General features: G+C 42.6%; 1 protein-coding gene across 1 annotated transcript in view; it reads left to right on the top strand.

Annotated features, from left to right (window-relative positions):
• Nucleotides 1–21190, top strand: part of SORD (sorbitol dehydrogenase) — a 65759-nt gene that overhangs the window by 24357 nt on the left and 20212 nt on the right. The window contains exons 5-7 of the mRNA XM_075576123.1: nt 9370–9529; nt 10352–10470; nt 10583–10648. Coding sequence (XP_075432238.1) covers nt 9370–9529; nt 10352–10470; nt 10583–10648 — 345 coding nt within the window. The remainder of the gene's footprint in view (nt 1–9369; nt 9530–10351; nt 10471–10582; nt 10649–21190) is intronic.

Below are 21190 nucleotides of genomic sequence, written 5' to 3'. Positions count from 1 at the left end.
ATCCAATAGGATTCCCTCCTCCCCAATAGGCTCACAGCGTTTCCTCCTCTCCAATTTGGAGTAATGGTTTCGATAGCCTTGCATTTTAAACCTATAGGATTTTGTGCGTGCACCTGGAGAAAATGATGTGACACGTTGTGCGTGGTTAGCCCTCTCTTAATGTTATATATATGCTCATATAGACGTCTTTGGACAGATCTAGTAGTCATACCCACATATTGCAGACCACATGGACATTCGAGCAAATAAACTACAAAAGAACTTTTGCAAGTGATGTGATGTTTAATGGAATAATTTTTTGAAGTGTTATTGGATGTGAAATTGGAAGATTTAGTACTATATTTGCACGCAGTGCACCTATTACACGGGAAATACCCCTTATATGTGACTTCATTACGTGGAGTGGCCTGTAAAGTTGGACAACTTGGAGCTAATTTACGTCCGATGTTGGGGGCTCTAGTGAATATAATCTGTGGTTGTTCAGGCAAAATGCCCTCTAACTCCTTGTCTTTTTTAAAAATGGGCCAATATTTTTTAAAGATTTTACGTATATTTGGTGCCATTTGGTTGTATTTTGCAGCAAAGGCTAAGTTAGCAGAATTGTTCTTTTGTTTATTTTTATATTTCAATAGGCTGGATCTCTCCATTTTTGCAACTTCCATGATTGTGTTGTCTAGGTCTTTAGAGGGATATTCCCTTTCCAAAAAAATTTTCTTCAGAATTTCTGCTTGAATATGAAAAGTTTCAACACTAGAGCTATTTCGTTTTAGTCTGATAAATTGACCCTTGGGTATATTTTTTACCCAACTAGGGTTATGGTGACTGCGTGCATGTAGATAATTGTTTGCTTGTACCGGTTTGAAATATGTGCTGGTTTCTATGTTATTATTTTTGATTGAGATATTCAGATCTAAATATTCTATTGAGGAAGGGCTGGAATTGAAAGTGAATCCAAGATTGTAATTATTACTATTCATGTAGGTTTTGAACTCTTCTAATTGTGACAAAGTACCAGACCAAATAAAAATAATATCATCTATGTAGCGTCGCCATAGGACCAAATTTGCTCCATAGGGACAGCTGGACCAAATGTGGTGTTTTCCCCAGCTGCCCATAAATAGATTTGCGTAACTTGGAGCAAATTTGGTACCCATGGCGGTGCCACATATCTGTAAAAAATAATCCTTATTGAAATGAAAAAAATTGTGAGTGAGTATAAATTTTATACCTGCAACTATAAATGAATTTAATTCTGCAGATACGGATGGATCATTATTTAGTGTTTCTGAAATGGCAGCCAACCCTTGATCATGTTTGATGACAGTATATAGTGAATTGACATCAGCCGTTACAAAATAATAATGTGGAAGCCACTGAATGTCTTGGAGGGTCTGCAATATGTGGGTAGTGTCTCGTACATATGAGGGCAACTGCACAACGTATGGTTGTAGTTTATTGTCTATACAGTATATTGAGACAAATGAGATGTTAGGGACTGTATACCCGAAATTATTGGACGGCCAGGGGGAAATTTTAAACTTTTGTGTATTTTTGGTATTATATAAAACAAGGGTATACGGGGATGTATGTTATATAGAAAATCAAATTCGTGTTTTGTAATGATATTGTGATTTAAACCTATTGATAAAAAATTATAAAGTAACTTTTGATAATGTATAGTGGGGTCAGAGGGGAGGGGTTGGTAAGTGGACAAATCTCCTAAAATTCTCAAGGATTCTTTAATGTAATAGGACTTGTCCATAATTACCAACCCCCCCCCCTTATCAGCCGGTTTGATGATGATAGCATCATTTTCTCCAAGTGCACGCAAAGTATTTTTATCATCTATACTCAGGTTATCATGTTTTATCTTAAAATTACGGCTTTGCGTTTCCAGGTCGTCCGTAACCATGTTTGCAAAGGTGTCAACGAAAGGCCCGCTAACAAATTTGGGGAAAAACGTGGATGGATTTTTAAAAGTTTTATTAACTGGAGTAATTGTTGAGATAGGCAAATTACTATTAGTGTCTGCTTTGGACAACGCATCTCTGAGGAAATATTTTTTAAGGCACAGTTTCCGTATGTACCTTTGGACGTCTATATAAAGTGTAAAACTATCTGGGCCCGTGACTGGTGCGAATGATAAACCCTTGGAGAGTACTTTGCTTTCCTTATCGGAAATGGGGTAATTGCTAATATTAAAGATGTTATTAAATGTTGTTTTAGATTTTAATGTTTTGTTACCTTTTCCATTCTTTCGCCCTCCTCTCGTTCCTCTAACGTGTTTTTTCTTTTTTTGTTGTGAGAAATTTTTGATATTTTATAATAACTACACTATCACAGTTATATATTTAAATAAAAGCTAATTAATGTATTATATATATATATTTTCTATTAATTATTTAATTTATTATTTCTTTATACATCACAATTTTTCACTTCACATTAGTTATATATCACTTGTTTTAAGAATGGCTATATATACATTCCTTATTTTATAATTATTTGTCCAGCTGAGATCAGTTTGCATACATTTGTGTATATTATGAAAAGCATTGACTTTTAATAGATAGCAGCACCTGCGCATGTGCAATTCGAACTTGATTGACTATTTTGAAACATTGACTGCGCATGTGCGAGCGTGCTACAGGTGAAATGAGAGAAAAAAATGATTGAGACACCTATTTAAGGGACACTAACGGACACTCTTGCATAACCCCTGAGGAAGAAAGCAGATCGCTTTCGAAACGCGTAGGGTGGCTTGCAAGGACCCCTAAAAGTGACGCCGAGTCTGCCGCTGCTCCCGTGAGTTGACCTGGAGGCGAATCAGCTGATAATTCTGACAGACGAATCTGCTGCAGAGAAATCGCCAACATCTGCACGGCATCTCTCCCGCGAGCAGGCAGTGAGAGCACACACACGCCGGCTGGCGTGTGCAGCGCCTCCTCTGCAGATCCGTTCCGGTGCAGTAGCTGTTTGAGCAGCTGAGAGGGGATACTCTCAAAATTATCCACTGCTCGTTACCATCCTTCGAGTGGGCAGTTCACCCGGTGTCGCAGTGAGGTGGTCCTCACCATTAACCATTTGGTCATTTTATCAGTCTGTGTATTTTTATTTTTTATTTTTCTTATGTCCATTGTCATAGTAATTGATTATATGTTTTATTAAATGTTTTTTGATAATTTTCACCTTGATCTCAGCTGTTAGTTTTTAGTATTGTATGTTGTTTGTCCCATATACCTACAGTATCACGCTATGTTTTGTATTTTTGTCTTCTTCTTTTTTAAGCACAACTCATCTATCCTGAGCCTCACCTTGGCCCTGCATTTGGTGTGATATATCCTTTATCATATTGGCGCCTATAATACATCTGTTTCATCTGTTTGCTAGAGTCACAAGGAGAGCCCTAAAATACATATGTCCAACCCTTTTTTTGGGTCAGAAGACTCTGGGTACCGAAAAAATCTATATTTTGCCCCAATTACAACAGGGGCTCATCTATAACTACATGTGAACGTTTGGTTGAACGAGGTTTGAAGTTACTCTCCCAAGGCTTTTCTTACTCTAATGTTAGTTCTAGCAATCTGACCTATACGGAGATACAGCAAATTGACTTAATAAAGAAAATTTTTAACATTGTAATTAGAAATGCGGACAAAGGGGGAGCCTTGGTAATATTGTCCTCTGATCAATATAAACAAGAAGCATTGAGGCAATTATATGATACCAATTTTTACCAGGCTCTAAAAGATGATCCTACTTCAAAATATTCTTTGGAATATACTGAACTTTTATCCTTTGGGAGAATTCTACATTTTATAAGTCACAAGGAATGTGAATTTCTAACTTGTCCACATCCCGTGATTCCGGTATTCCACCATCTTCCAAAGATCCATAAATCGCTTGTTGACCCTCCTGGACGACCAATAGTGGCGAGCATTGGATCTTTGGGAGATGGGTTATCGCGGTATGTGGACAAGTTCCTACAGCCCCTGGTTTTCCAACTTCCCTCCTACATTAGGGATACAGCGGATCTCATCGTCAAGTTACAGGACTTTATATGGCACAAGGAATACAGGTGGGTCCCATTAGATGTGGCCTCCCTGTATTCCATTATTGATCACAATCATGGTCTTCAAGCGATACGACACTTTCTTGATTTATCCACTTTATCACTTTCACATTGCACTTTTTTACAAGAATCCATATTCTTTTTACTTACACATAATTATTTTCTTTTTGACTCACATTTTATTTACAAAAATTAGGCACCGCTATGGGCACGAGTTTTGCACCTTCATATGCTAATTTGTTTCTGGGAGGCACAATTTATTTATCACTCTAATAACTCTTTTCGTCATAATATCGTCTTTTTTAAGAGGTATATTGACGATCTGATACTTATCTGGGATGGTGACGAGCACTCTTTACTTTCTTTCATTCACTATTTAAACACTAATTATTATAATATTAAATTCACTTTTGAGCACAATATTAATCACATTAACTATCTAGATTTGACCCTGTATATTGACTGTGAGATGAACATCCAGACCGATATTTTTCGCAAAAAGAATTCCAGGAATATGCTTCTCAATGCACGGAGTTGCCATCCCCGTTCATTGATTAGGAATATTCCTGGATCTCAATTCATGAGACTAAAACGACTTTGTTCAACTAATGACATTTTTCTGTCAAGATCAAAGGAAATGTTTGACAGATTTGTAACCAGGGGCTATTCTATTAAAGACATAGAGCTAGCCTTTGCAAGAGCTGACTCTATGGACAGGGACACCCTGATTCAAAGAACGGGTTTGAAATCTACTATATCCAATAAGTTATCTTCTAATACTACACAAAGTCCATTTTTTGTGACTACTTACAGCTCGCAATCATCATCAATTTCTAAGATTATATCTAAACATTGGCACACTCTTCTCCTTGACGAAGACATTCGTTGTCAAGTGGCCCTAGATTTACCTTCCGCAAGGCTAAAACTTTAGCCTCCCACCTTTCACCTAGCTTATTTGATTCTAGTTTACGTACTCCTACTATTAGTACCATTCCTAAAGGTTTTTATTGTTGTGCGAACTGCTCTATGTGTCAATATGCATTGCCTGCAAAATTTATTACTTACTCTAATGGTCAAAAAAAGTTTCATATTAAGAATTTTCTAAATTGTAACACAACTTTTTTTGTGTATGTTCTCTCATGTGCATGCGGCCACAGATATGTGGGACGCACTATCAGACCTCTTAGGGTCCGTATAGCTGAACATATTCGTTTGATTAAGAGGAAAGATTTGGTTCACCCGGTATCCAGACATTTCTCACAATGCCCTGGGGGGTGTTGGTAACTTCTCCTTTTCAGCCATTGAACATGTACCCCGTCATCCCAGGGGAGGCAATAGGGAGAATCGTTTAAATCAGAAAGAAATGTACTGGATATATACTCTCAATACTCTCCATCCCCTTGGAATAAATTCTGACTGGGAGTTGAAACATTTTCTTTAGTCACAAGGGCATGGAGAGTATTGTACAGTTTGATCATTGCATTTTGCACATTTTTACTTATGTCTTATCTTGCATTCATACGACTTGTTTATTGAATAAGTTTCCTATATGCAGTATTCTAATAGTTCTTACTATTCTATATGTCTCTTTTTTACCTTCCATTGTTTATTGTCCATTGTTGCCAGATTGTTCTCTTCCATGCATTTCTTTATATATATTTATTATTGTGCTTGACATCATGGTCTTTGTTTTTAATTTTAATTTAATTTATTTTTATTTATTTTTTCTTTTGTTTGTCTATTATATGGTTAATTATATACGTGTTCTTTGTTGTATGTCAGACATGATGGTGTTAATATGTTTCAATCCATGTGTTCATTGTTGTCTGCTGTGTCTGATTTAGAGGTGTCCAATCAGATTCTACTTGCATCTATATTAGACATGTCTGCTATCTGAACCATGTACTCTTTGATAAAGTCCCATGTAGGGATGAAACGCGTCAGAGTGGTTATACCATGATGTCCAGCCGCTTTTTGTAATAAAGAATATTTTTATTTTACAAGCTTGTGTTGGTACTAGGAGTAGTGACCATTCGTTCTTTTTTACTTCTACTCCTTTTTTGTTATGGAGCACACAGCAGTCTCCATTGCTACTTTTGTGTATCATTGACAGAGGCGTTATCTAACTCATCTGCATGCCAGAAACCCACTGCATGCGGTTTCCCAGATCACAGCACAGCTGATTGCCTTCTGGAGGTAGCCCCAGGACGATCGAAGGGCTTGCACTCCGCCTTTGGGATCCCAGTACAGCACAGCCGGTCATTCCTGTGACACGGCTTCTACATCACCTGTCGGTCACAGCACGGCTGGTTGCCTTCTGGATGTAACCCTGTGACGATCGACGGGCTTGAGCACTCTGCCTTCGGGACCCCAGTGCAGCACGGCCGGTGATTCCTGTGACGCAGCTCCCACGTCATCTACATTGGCGAGCTGAGGGATGGCGTGCATGCCAGACAGCAGAGCGGTTGTAGTTCTCAGTCTGCAGTTCAAGCAGGAGCACCCTGTCTTTCCGGTCTTCAACAGCTGGGAACTCCCGTACCACATACAGGTTGGAGGGGTTGTGCTTCACTGCATATCACAGCTGAGAAGGTGGCAGGTCTACCAGTCGGGTCAGGTTAGCATTATTGGAACTATCATTGGGACTCAGGTGGTGGGGCTGTGTTCTCAGTATCTGCGCCTCTGGTCCACATTTGCTTTTTAACCCCCGACTGGTGTGTTTATACCTCTACAGCCACTTCGGACATCATTATATCCTTAATATCTTTTATTCTACACCTGCTTCGAGACTTTTCCTAGTTATTCCTGGACAGTGACTACATGTATTTACATATATGATTTGCAGCATTGGAACATTGGATACAAAACTAACTAAAAAAACTCTCTACCAGCGCTTGATCCAAGTGATAAACTAATTGGTGTGATAACAACAATTGTGTGATTACAATGTGATTACATATGCAGCCAAGGGGGCAATAAACAATAGATTGTTCAAATCCAATACCATACAAATATAAATACAAAGAATGTCCCCGGCGCAAAGTGTGGTGATGATGATTACAGTACCATATCGAAAGACAGTCCTGGTTGAAAAGTCAGTCCTGGTAGTAGAATGTTTCATCAACAATGTGAGGTAGATTTTCCTCTAGGCGTATTTCCCTTGTGTTGTCTGCAATAACAGATAAAGAAAACACACCATTGCGCAGTATACAGACTCAATTGCCCCAACCTGAAGAGGAAAATCCCTACTTACAGGATATTTTCCCGTTCATTCAGGGGAGAGGATCTGTTCTTTGGCTCTCTTCCTCCACCTTGATCTCCACGGGCCCCTCGTGGTTCCTAAGGTGGCTCTCTTCAACTCGGTCTGCGTCGTCCCAGGAGCAGCATACACCGCAACAGCCGTGGTTGGAGAAAATTGAAAGACAGCCTAGTGTACTCCGCAAATTTTATTTAACAATGTTAAAAAGCAGCGATGTTACACTCACATTTTGCGAGGGCAAACATGCCGCTCAAGAATGCCGTCCGCAGCTTGTGTCCACTCGATGGTGTGTTGTTCACGAGGTCGCGCGCCAACCGATGACGTCAGTTGCGCAGCGCCCGGAGTTCTCCCCACACCACGAGATGCAACGCAGGTGACGGCTTACAACGTGCACTGTACTAGGCTCCTCCTCCCTACGTGTTTCGTGACGCTACGTCACTTCCTCAGGGGATGAAGGAGTCCAGTACACTGGTGCCTTAAGTACATGCACTAAAACTTGTATCTGCCCACAAATGGGCGGCGATCATTTTCGTCACTTAGCTGAGTAATTGCAGGACCAGAAGCAGCTTAATTGATATACTATGCTGTTGGGGTCAAACCAGTCCTCACTACTACCCTTTTAAAAATATCAAAACATATAAAATGAATTAAAACATGTTAAAACATTAAATTAATAAAATAAACACTTATCCTATAGTTGATTACATAAACATAATGTATAGCATTGATTATATTTACAAATTCAATAAAAAAACGATAACTGAATTGAAGAAAGATGAAACAAGCAGATTTTAAGGGTCTTTCAAAAAGGATGCCAGATCAATGATTGGTTGGACATCTTTTTAGAAAGGAAAGGTATACACGGATATACCAAATAAGTAAACATGGGAAGGATGTTGATCCAGGGAGTAATCTGATTACCTATTCTTGGTGTCAGGAAGGAATTTATTTTTCTCCTTATAAGATATCATTGGAAGATATGTCACTGGGGTTTTTTGTTTGCCTTTGTGACCGCAGCCTTCTCAGGGGCACCAAGAAACTGCAGACAGGTTCGGTGAGTATCATGGAAATGTTTATTGCATTTACTGAATGATCATACAGGAGGGTCAGCGAGCGACTCTCTCTAGGGGAGTGCCCAAGCAGGCTTATATACATGTTTGATTTCTTTGTCTAACATAAGTTGCTAGATAGAATACAAATCTTCTCTGTATTCTAAACCAACCATTATAAAGGTCACCAAAGCATTTGAAAATAAATAACAAAATATAATGAGATACATGTTATCCAATTATAAATTAAATAATTGGAGAGTGGTACTTCTGGGTGTTGCGCCACGCACCTGATCTTTTGGTTTGCTGATAACAAAGCTGCAACAAGCGCATTCTTTAACACAAGATACAAAGTTGTGTTGCCAAAGTTAAGTTTTAACTTCTCTAGAAAGCACCTAATATTCTGAAATTGTCTCAGAGCAAACCCCGCCCAACCAGACACTCTTTCATACAGAACAGACAAAATGGACGACCAGTAACCCCAGGCCCTATTTATTCGGTATAACCCTCCTGTCCATAATTATTTCACACCTTTCTCTGGAACAATAAGGAAGTATAGATATAGGATAAAGTATCTGTTGTCTAAATTTAGCATTGGTTGAACTTGATGGGCGTACGTCTTTTTTCAACCTCATCTACTATGTAACTATGTAAAACTCAAACCCCTCCAAGTCTCACCATGCTCACAATCTAACTGAAAAAATATTTATAAATACGTATAGAAGTGTTCTTTTTTAACTAAAATTTGACATCAGTCACCCAGTTTTAATCCCTAATACATATCACCGCTATTAACATGATTAGCACTCTGATCCTGGGAGGTGCCACACCCTAAATGGTTGTCTTGTGGTGTCTCTTCTACCACTTCAAATGGCTTTATGGGTTTCCTTAATAATGTGTTGGTGTGATCCACACGGGAAAGAAAAAAGCTAACCTACCATACACTTGAATAATAAAATCAGATAAAGATATCATTTGCTCGTTCTTTTCAGGTGACAGGGTAGCTATTGAACCTGGTGTTCCACGAGAAACAGATGAATTCTGTAAGACTGGGCGGTATAATTTGTCTCCTACCATTTTCTTCTGTGCTACTCCACCTGATGATGGGAATTTATGCAGATATTACACACACAATGCCAATTTCTGCTATAAGTAAGTAATGTGTGAATATGAAGAGACTTGCAATGTGTATGCATGGAATATAGCAGATATTAAGTATTCAGATTAAGAGCCACCTGACTGACTCCATGTTCCCCTGGAAATGCTGAACCGTAACCACACACTTGTTCAAACTTCTTGCAACCTTCTTGTTCAGGGCTTGGCAAATTGTGTATGTTTCAACTGTGTCAGGAAATGCAAATCCTGACTTGTATCACGTCTGGTAATATGTAACTCTTGTTTCTGTTTAGATGCTAGACTAAATGCTAAATACAAAGAGGAACATATTATGTATCTCATTAGGGAGGCGATCATCTGGATTTCCCAAGTGGCTTGGAATCCCATACAGACAAATGTAGAAAATTCACCTAGCCCACTGGCAGGATGTCAGATGCTCACACAGTAGTCTATCTGGTTTCCCGTGCTGGTTTTTCCAGATTGGACTCCCATACACCGAGGGGCTTAGCCTGTACTTGCCCAGTGGTTAAAGCACCAAGCAAAGTCAGTAATCGCGCTGCCGCAATACATTTTAAGGCACAACTTTATTTTTCTTGGCGTTAATTGGCAGATAAAGGTTGCCGATCACCAACAAGCCCAGCAAAGTTGTGTGTCAAAATGAATTGAGGCAACACAAGGGTCTAATTATTATTATTTTTTTATCAGATCTTGCCCAAATAGGTGCTACCCTAGCTATGCTACTGCACACACCACTATATACAGTATAATTCCCTTCCTTGACCAGCACTGAGCTTGTTTCCCACAGTACTGTACAGTACACGTACGTCAGTCTCAAAACTCTTTCTGTGTTATTTGCAGGCTTCCGGAAAATGTAACATTTGAGGAAGGGGCTCTTATAGAACCTCTTTCTGTAGGGATTCACGCATGCAGAAGAGCTGGGGTAACTCTTGGAAGCAAAGTCTTCATTTGTGGGGCAGGTATGGTTAAACGCATTTTTCTAAATGTATGTTCTTAATCAAAATGCAGCGTCATGTCCATATTATCGTTCTTGTATTGGAATAGAGCTCTGAAAACCTTTGTGTTTTTTAGGGCCTATTGGGCTGGTTTCTCTTCTTGTGGCGAAGATGATGGGAGCTTCACAAGTTGTAATAAGTGGTAAGAATATACTTTAATACTGATTAAACAAAGCTTTTTTTATAATATTGTTGACTTTTGTCAGCTATTCTTCTTCCATATGAGCAAGCATCCTATCTTTATTGTATCTATCCATGAGTATTATATTCACTTTATAAACACAAGACACAGGTAATTTGTCTTACCTGGTGGGTGTCCCTATTTAAACATAGGCTTCTAACGAATCCTGAGCTCGCGTGTACTGACTGATCCGTGTGGTTGATTTGAAGTGCTGGTTGTTTAAAGTGTGTGCAGTTAGAATCAGAAGCAGTTTGAACAAGGAAGCGGTTAAACAAGGTATAGTATATTGAAGTACAATTTACTGTTAGTACTTCTAAACTTCATAGTTGCTAGAATGAGCAGGATTGAAAATGCCACTCAATGCACATCTTGCCACATGTATGTGCACTTGGAGCAGCTGTTCCAAGGAGCATACCGCTGTGAGAGGTGTGAGCGGGTGGTCTCTTTAGAATCAGAGATTGCTGATCTGAAGATGCAAATTGCAATATTGAGGGACATTGGCAATCTTGAAAGGGAATTAGAGCTCACTGAGCAGGCCCTTGCTTCGACTAGTGGTGCAGATGGTGGTGCTGTTAGTGAGGAGCAGGTAGGTAGCTTGGTTGCCATTAATGAGGAGCAGGTAGGTAGCTGGGTGACAGTTAGAAGGGGAAGCAGGGGCAATAGGGAGAGGCAGGTCATTTCTGACTGACACATCCCAATAGATTTGCCGTGTTGAGTGAAGATATTGGGAATGTCGGGGCAGAAATGGCAAGGCTGGGGGAGACTAATTCCTCTAGAAGCCAGGGGAATAGTTCCTCCAGCACAGTGAGGACTCGGGATGCTCAGATGCAAAGAAAGATTGTGGTGGTATGGGACTCCATTATTAGGAAGGTAGATAGGGCAATCTGTTGCCGTGACCGCATGAACCGAACAGTTTGTTGTCTCCCGGGTGCTCGGGTTCGGCACATTGCGGATCGGGTAGACAGATTGTTGGGGGGGCTGGGATTGACCCGGCAGTCTTGGTACACGTTGGCACCAATGACAAAGTTAGAGAAAGATGGAGGGTCCTAAAAAATGATTACAGGGATCTAGGCCAAAAGCTTAAGGCAAGGACCTCCAAGGTAGTATTTTCTGAAATACCAGTGCCATGCGCTACCGCAGGGAGACAGTCAGAGATCAGGGAGGTAAATGCATGGCTAAGAAAGTGGTGCAGGAAGGAGGGGTTTGGGTTTTTAGAGCACTGGGACTCCTTTTCTGAGAAGTGCCATCTATATTCTAGGGACGGATTGCACCTCAATGAAGAGGGATCTTCTGTGCTAGGGGGGAGAATGCTAAAAAGGTTGGAGGAGTTTTTAAACTAGGATGGAGGGGAATGAAACAGATAATGAACTAAATGGAATAGATGAGGATACAAGGTGGTATGGAGGTAGAATGGGGGCAAGGGCGAGATTGACAAGCAGTGAGACACCAATAGTAAATACAGATAATACTAGAAAACTTCTAAAGACTAAACCAAGTGGGCGCAGAAAGGAAGGAGCAGATAAGATAATAGTACAGGCTGAAAAAAAACTTAAATGCATGCTTGCTAATGCAAGAAGCCTGACAGATAAAATGGGGGAGCTTGAATTAATAGCTGCAAGGGAGCAGTATGATATTATAGGCATTACTGAAACATGGTGGGATGAAACTCATGACTGGACAGTTAATTCAGAGGGTTATTCCCTTTTTCGGAAGGATCGAACAAATAGAAGGGGAGGTGGAGTATGTTTATATGTTAAACCGGATCTAAAACCTATTATAAGGGATGATGTTTATGAAGGGAATGATGAAAATGTAGAGACTTTGTGGATAGAAATTAGCAGTGTTACATAGTTACATAGTTACATAGTTACATAGTTGATGAGGTTGAAAAAAGACGTACGTCCATCAAGTTCAACCTATGCTAAATTTAGACAACAGATACTTTATTCTATATCTATACTTACTTATTGATCCAGAGGAAGGCAAACAAAAACCCCATTAAGGGGAAAAATGAATTCCTTCCTGACTCCAAGAATTGGCAGTCGGATTAATCCCTGGATCAACATCCTTCCCATGTATACTTATTTGGTATATCCCTTTTATACCTTTCCCATCTAAAAAGATGTCCAACCTTTTTTTGAACAAATCTATTGTATCTGCCATCACAGTCTCCATGGGTAATGAATTCCACATTTTAACTGCCCTTACTGTAAAGAACCCTTTCCTTTGTTGCTGGTGAAATTTCCTTTCCTCCAACCTTAAGGGATGGCCCCGAGTCCTTTGTACTGCCCGTGGGATGAATGGTTCTTTTGAAAGCTCCTTGTATTGTCCCTGAATATATTTGTATATAGTTATTATATCCCCTCTTAGACGCCTCTTTTCTAATGTAAATAAATCTAATTTAGCTAGCCTCTCCTCATAAGTTAGAATGTCCATCCCCTTTATTAATTTGGTGGCTCTTCTCTGCACTCTCTCTAGTTGCATAATGTCTTTTCTTAGGATTGGTGCCCAAAATTGTACTCCATATTCAAGGTGTGGTCTTACTAATGCTTTGTAAAGGGGCATAATTATGTTTACTTCCCTTCCATCCATTGCCCGTTTGATGCAAGAGAAGATCTTGTTTGCCTTTGCAGCTACTGCATGACATTGGGCACTATTGCTAAGCCTGCTGTCTACAAGCACTCCTAAATCCTTCTCCATCAAGGATTCCCCCAATATATATCCATTTAATTTGTAAGTCGCCTTTTTATTCTTGCCTCCCAAATGCATAACCTTACATTTATCTGTATTAAACCTCATTTGCCATTTACCTGCCCACGTTTCCAGTCTCTCCAAGTCCTTCTGAAGAGAAATTACATCCTGCTCTGATTCTATTACCTTACACAATTTAGTATCATCAGCAAAGATGGAGACTTTGCTCTCGATCCCATCCTCAAGTTAAAAAGCAGGGGTCCCAGTACCGATCCTTGAGGTACTCCACTCACGACTTTAGCCCAACCTGAAAAAGTTCCATTTATGACAACCCTCTGTTGTCTGTCCTTTAACCAGTTTTCAATCCAGGTGCATATATTATTACTGAGTCCAATTTTCTTTATTTTGTACACCAACCTCTTGTGTGAAACCGTATCAAAAGCCTTTGCAAAATCTAAGTAGACCACATCAACTGCATTACCTTGGTCTAAATTCCTACTTACCTCCTCAAAGAAACTAATAAGGTTAGTTTGGCAAGATCAATCCTTCATAAATCCATGCTGACTATTACTAATAATTTTGTTTTCCATTAGGTATTCCTGAATATTATCCCGTATTAAATTTTCAAGTAGGTTCCCTACTATTGAAGTCAGGCTTACAGGTCTGTAATTCCCCGGGTGTGATCTAGCTCCCTTTTTAAATATAGGCACCACATCTGCTTTACGCCAATCTTGTGGTACTGAGCTTGTGGAAATGGAGTCCTTGAATATTAAATATAATGGTTTTGCTATTACTGAGCTTAACTCCTTGAGAACTCTTGGATGTATGCCATCGGGGCCAGGTGCCTTATTTACTTTAATTTTTTTCAAGTCGCTTATGAACTTCTTCCTCAGTTAACCAATTGGTCATTAATATGGAGGTTGTGGCTTCCTCCTGTGGCGCTACTATTGAACTTGATCCTTCCCTGGTAAACACAGAGGCAAAGAATTTGTTTAATACCTCAGCTTTTTCCTTCCCATGTATACTTATTTGGTATATCCCTGTATACCTTTCCCATCTAAAAAGATGTCCAACCTTTTTTTGAACAAATCTATTGTATCTGCCATCACAGTCTCCATGGGTAATGAATTCCACATTTTAAGTCATGAAAGCTCCTGAAATGTCTCGCCACAGTAGTAAGTTTTTTACCCTTACTGTGGTCATGGTCTGCATTTTTAATGTTTCTGACGTGTTCAAGGACGCAGAAACGAAGTTCCCGCGTCGTCATGCCAATGTAAATTTTAGAACATGGGCTCGATAGATGGTATATGACTGCCTTAATCTTACAATTAAGAGGTACTCTGATATTAAATGTCCTTGATCTCTGTGAGTTTGAGAAGATAGAAGTATTACTCATATATTGGCACGCAGAACAAGTTCTACAGGCCAGGAATCCAGGTGTCATTTTCCTGGAGAGAAAGTGGGTAACCCCCTCTGCACTGTAATGGCTCCGAACCAATTTGTCTCTCAGGTTCGGAGCTCTACGGCTTACCAGATCAACTGATGGTCCCAGGAATTGAAAATGTCCAGTGAATTTAGAGAAATCCAGTCCCAGCTAAGTGATTCTTATGGAAACCGCTGCAGCTCCTTAGTGGTTTAGCAAACCACAAATGACCTACACAGAAAAAACAAAAAGAAGCGCAATAAATCTCTTAACGTATGTATTTATTAGTAAAAGGAGAGAAAACAGGGTCTGTTGGACCTGCACTCACAACAGATAAAAAAAGCTGTGTGTGCTGTGCACGCGCATAGTAAGTGAAACTTCTTTGACTTTTGTCACAGAAATTGTATTTGTATTGGTGATGTTTTAATTAAAAATCAAAATACAATTTCATTGACAAAACGCAAATAAATTTGACTTAGAACATGCGTACACATCCCTTGTATTTGCACTAAGCGTGAATTCCTCGTGTGTGTGTGTGTGACTAACTGTGCGTGTGACTGTGCGTGTTACTGTGTGACTGCGTGTGACTGTGCGCGTGACAGTGCACGGTGCGCGTGACAGTGCGTGTGCACACGACGGACTGTGTGCGCGACTGACTGTGTGCGCGACTGACTGTGTGCGCGACTGACTGTGTGCGCGACTGACTGTGTGCGCGTGCGTGTGACTGTGTGCGCGTGCGTGTGACTGTGTGCGCGTGCGTGTAACTGTGTGCGCGTGCGTGTGACTGTGTGCGCGTGCGTGTGACTGTGTGCGCGTGTGACTGTGTGCATGTGACTGTGTGTGTGCGTGTGAGTGTGTGTGTGTGTGCGTGTGACTGTGTGTGTGTGCGTATGACTGTGCGTGTGTGCGTGATCATATGCGTGTGTGCGTGACCATGTGCGTGTGTGCGTGACCATGTGCGTGCGTGTGTGTGACCGTGTGCGTGCGTGTGACCGTGTGACGTATGCGCAGCCCCCCTGCACCTCACACATCCCCCTAACCTATTCATCCCCAATACAGCTCCATGATTCCCACCCCAATACCCCTTGCCCTCCCCCTAATGATACACCCGAATAACCCCTGTCCCCCACCCCAAATGATATAGCCACACCAATACCCCCTGCCCTCCCCCTAATGATACACCCCATCTCCCCAGTCTAGGCACGCACTCACCGGGCGGCAGGAAGAGGCTGCTCCGGACCCTTCCCTCCCGCACCGGGCTCCGTGTCACCCCCTCCCACATGAAGCTCCTCTCCTAGGCGGCCGTGACCAGCAGGCGGCCGGACGGCTAGTCTGCACATCCCTCCGGAGCAGCCTCCTGAAGGGAGTCCACGGCTGCAGGGACCACAGGAGCCCCTCGGGCTCTACCCCACAGAAGCTGCTGCCCTGCAGGGACGGGGAGAGGCTCAGCTCCAGCTCCCCGCCCCGGTACCGGCCCAGGGAGGTGAAGGTCTCCCCGCCCTCACCAGTCACCTCCTGCCCGGAGCTCAGGCCTGAGACTGACCCGCAGCGGCTCATCCCACAGGCAGCGGCCAGGGGAGGCCTGCAGGGTCACGGGCATGCACCGGGAGGAGAGGTGAGGCCGCAGGAGATCAGGGCCTGGAGCAGTGTGGGCTGCAGTGTCCCTATGAGAGCCGTGGCGTCTTGAGTGTCGCCATGACTACCGTGCTGGGGCGTGTGGGGGGAACGGCGCCGCTGGCAGCCGCATGCGTCTTTCCCCAGCGTCCCCATGACTACTGCGCATGCGCGGCCTGGCAGAGGACGTGTTGGGGGAACGGAGCCGCTGCCAGCCGCTTCTGCGCATGCGCAGAAGGCCGTAGTCGCCATTAGTTGTGCGCATGCGCGCCATTGCAGCGGATGTATGGCGGCCGTTAGGAGCGGCGGCCGGCGGTGGCGGCGCCGCATGTCAGCAGCTGTGTGGGGGGTGCGGTGGCCATTAGGAGCGGCGCTGGCGGCTATCGCCGCCGCCGCATCTGATTTGTGGAGCGGGTGGGATGTCAGTGTTGGGGTCGGGCTGAGCCAGAACACAGCCCGGCCTCAACTGCCAGCACTGACGTCACATCCGTTTCATTTCTGTCTCCACAATCCATTTTTGCCCCATCACGAATGAGGTGCCACTAAGGAAGTTTCACTTCAAAAAGAAAACAGGCATGTGAGAGATAATCTCTAAAACGGATGACATCACCATATGGGAGCCAGGAGCTGGGCAGCTGGGCACAAGAAAAGCAGGCCTTTGGTCCATTCTTGCGTATCACCTGGTGATTTCACCTTCCAAGATAGGGACCATATGTAGGCAGGTAAATTCAACAGCATGCAACAATTGATTAAATCCAGCGTCCGCGGTATCTTCCTCTCATGCAGAGAAAATTCAGACCTCCTCACACTGACTCCATAACGCGGTAACGTCAGCCAACGTCCCGACGCATTTCGTCACGTGAGTGACTTTCTCAGGGGTTGATTGGCTGTCTCAGGAAGTCATTTTAAATAGTCTCACGATCTTACCAAGAACCAAATTCAAACAGGTTCAGGCAATTCCAAAATTAGCTGGGAGCATTAGAAAATCTAAGTTCAAGGCAAACGAACAGCCCAGTGCATTACAAATGCACTGCTGTTTGTTATTAATGTTTGCAAATGTAATTGCAACTACGATCGAATCCATAGTGATATAGTAAATTAAAATCAAGCTAGTTTATTTAGGTCAAAACTTGACCCATTTTGAAAATAGTTACACCATTAAATGTTTATACATATGTAGATCAATCAAAACCAATGCTGTTATTAAATCTAATATGATTGTACTGGTTAATAGAAAATTGTAAATCTAAAGATTGATAAAAAATATCAAATAAATTAAAGATTATATATATTTGGAGATCTAAATATAAGCGATTGAAATAAAATATATTAAAAAAATGTATTCAAAGATCTTGAGACATACTGTAGACTACTCACTATCTAGACTAAAGATTTTCATATATTATTGATGTTAATTGCCATAGAGTAAAATAAATAATATAGTTAGAGGTAAGATAGTTCGAATATCAGATATAGAAGATGGATTTTGTCAGTGATGAAACCTCTTGGGCTAAAAGGACTAGATAACCTTCAATTTAAAGGACTATCCCTTTAGGAACTAATGTGGAGATCTGCTTATATGTTTAGGATCATTGTCTTGCTGCATGACCAACTTTCGCTTTAGCTCACAGATGGATGCTGTGACATTCTCCTCTGAATCTTCTGAGACAATGCAGAATTCATGGTTGTGTCAATGATAGCAAGACGTCCAGATCCTGATGCAGCAAAGCAGCCCCAAACCGAGGAGGCGCATGCACAGCGGCGGGTATGGTGGCATAGTTCAATAGCTGCGCTTAGCTCTAGCAATCTAAAGTACTAAAACAACTTAGAAAATAAAGCGATCCCAGCCAAAACCATAACTTTCAATTCTGGATTACCCCTGGATGTCCACAAGGTCTCTGAGGAAGAGGCCTTCACCGGACCTAACTAACTACTTTAAAATAAACTGAAATGGTGCGAGAGGGCAGACCCACAGCAACTGCCTCTTGTTACGGTTCTGACTCTGAAAGAGAATCGGGGAGGGAGAGGAGTATAAGACTGGAAACATAAATGGTCACAAAAAGTGACATAAACTCTGACCTTAAGAAGCTGTTCTGCGACCCCAAATCCCTCTTCTATGCAGGGATTCAGGACTGGAGAAAATAAATTACCAACATTGGGGTTTGCACTGATGAGCTTGAATCTAAACTAGATGCTATAATCAAAGCTGTTCGCAAGATTGAAAAAACAAACACCTACCTTAAGAAGCAGGTCACAGATATTGCAGACAGACAAGGTGACTGAAAATCAGGACAGAAGGAACAATATTAGAATCCGAGGGGTACCTGGATCTATAACAGATATAGAAGAATTTATATAAAAATGGCTGACAGTCCTCCCTGATAAGACGTGAAGACACTCCCCCCGTGGGAGGCAAGAACGGCGCGCAGCCCAAAATGAAACCGCAGCAGGCAATGGTGATGAAGCACACGATTTATTCAAACATCAGGGTAAAAGAGTCTGGCGGATCCTCTTACGCGTTTCAGCCCGTGGGGCCTTTTTCCCTGATAAGACTGAGGCTGAATTACATCTTGACAGATGCCATAGGGCCCTACAGGCTAGTCCACAACCAGATGATCCTCCAAGGGACATCATTATGCGGTTCCACTTTTTCAAAATCAAAGATTCCCTATGCCAAATAACTAGGAACACCAGCTCTATAACCTTTGAAGGAATATCCATGCAGATCTATCAAGATATTTCCCCCATCACGCTGGGAAGGCGCCGAAATCTGCAACCCATCACCAAACTGCTACGAGAAAATGGTGTGCGGTATCGGTGGGCTTTTCCCTTTGGGCTAATGGTTTTGAAAGGTGGCAGAGCCTTCACCATAAAGTATCTGGATGAAGGGGCAAGTTTCCTATAAAAATGGAATTAAAGACCAACTTTACTCACCGGACTGACGAGGCGTCCTCTCCCGAGCCGTCCTGGAGTGAGGTCCTCAACGCGGGGCACGGAAGAAATGGCGGCTAATTGATACCAATTAAGCGGTTAAAGAGACAAGGGTACATGTCACACCTAAGCTTATTCTGCTCCTTAGGAAGCTGTCGTTAGCACAGCGAAACGCGTAGCGCCTTCAAACGCCTGTACAACTGCTCCAGAACTGAAGGCGCCGAGTTCGCTGTGCCGTCTTGCTGCCCGCTTCCTGGTTTGCTCTACCGGAAGTCATCAGTCCCTGACCGGACGTGACGTCAGACGCCATCCATCGCGATCCGACGGGGGTAACTTGGAAGTGAAGTCGCAAGCATCCCATCTGTTCCGGCATCTCTACTGCCTCAAGTAAACTCTTATGTGTACATTACCTATGTAGTTATTGTAAGTACATTTCTTATATGCTTTTAACTTATAAATTTGATACTTTTGATCTACACTATGGTCTCTCCTTGTCTTCCATGAATATCAACTCGAGTGGGAGCTCTCCTGAACCATCATCTATCCTGTTCCCTGTTACTGCTGTTTTAACACTTACCTGTTGTAAGTAGGCAATTCATTAGAGCCAAGACTTACCTGCACCAATATTGTGTAAACTTGCTGTACCATCATTTTTTATCTTTTCTTTTGGGGTGTTCCTGAAACCATCGCTCCCTTCCTACCCTGGATACCACATTGTCTTTAAGGGAATCTGTACATATTCCCTGTGAAGGTTGAGAATCAATTCCGTTTCACCTTACAATCCACTTTATTTATTTTTCACTTTATTTTTCACCATCACTGTTGTTCAGCGCCATTCTAAGTCACTTGGGTTCACACCTAAGCTAAAAAAATGATTTCTCTCCAATAGCCCCATTTAAGTTTACTTACCCAGGAGTCAAGTTCAGATCTTCTTTTCGGGATCAAGAGCAGGAGGCTGCAGATGGCGGAATCGGAGCGGAGACCTGCTGTGCAGGTGTTTGAGGCTGCAGATGGCGGAATCGGAGCGGAGACCTGCTGTGGAGGTGTTCGGGAAGGAGCAGATTCGGCCCAGCTGAGGATAGGACGCATCGAAGGACCCGAGAAGGCGATCCAAGAAGACAGAGGCATCACGCATTCCTGCTGGGTTGTTCTGGCGACTGTGAGGGTCTGCGGTGACCGGGCGAGCTGATGAAGAGGAACGGAGGAGGCGGGCAGGACATGTGGTGGTAAGGACAGGTGAGGGGACCCGCCTCCGGGGGCCTTTGAACGCTTTCGCTGATCACTTTTGGAGCATCCCAGGGGAGGCCGTTGGCTGTTATGATGGCGGAAGATGAGGTATCCACCCGTCTTTATGACAGGTTCCCTCCAACTGTGAGACAGCGAGTTGTCGGGTGGCCGACATGAAGGGCCCTAGAAGCAAGAGAGAATTTGGAGGCTAGGGAAGTTAGATGTGCGGGTGAAGGTGGTGGAGGGGAGGGGAGGAAAGTGACACGCAGTTTGAGGGGTGGGAGATCTGTTTGAAATAATCACATAGTGGATGCTGGGCTGAGGGGACCGGGAGACATAGAGGGGTAAGGTGGGAGGTTTGCTAGATGTATAGGGTAGCTAAGTAGAGGTTTAACGGTGGTTGGTCCACCAGGTGGAGCAGGCCCTATATGGGAGATTAGGGGTAAAGCGAAAGAGGCCTACTACCTGGGCCTTAGGCCGATCAGCTTATCAATGAGAGGGAGCCCCTCAGTGGAGGACAGGGGGGAGAAGACCGTGCCTGTACGGCCACATTGGGGTTTTACCCTATACAGAGAGGGACTGGGAATTCACGATACCGGAGAGGAGAGGCCTAGAGG

Source organism: Ascaphus truei, chromosome 18 (assembly GCF_040206685.1).
Source record: "Ascaphus truei isolate aAscTru1 chromosome 18, aAscTru1.hap1, whole genome shotgun sequence".
NCBI classification, from domain to species: domain Eukaryota; kingdom Metazoa; phylum Chordata; class Amphibia; order Anura; family Ascaphidae; genus Ascaphus; species Ascaphus truei.
Note: the sequence above shows the minus strand (reverse complement) of the source record. Positions and strands in the feature narration are given on the sequence as shown.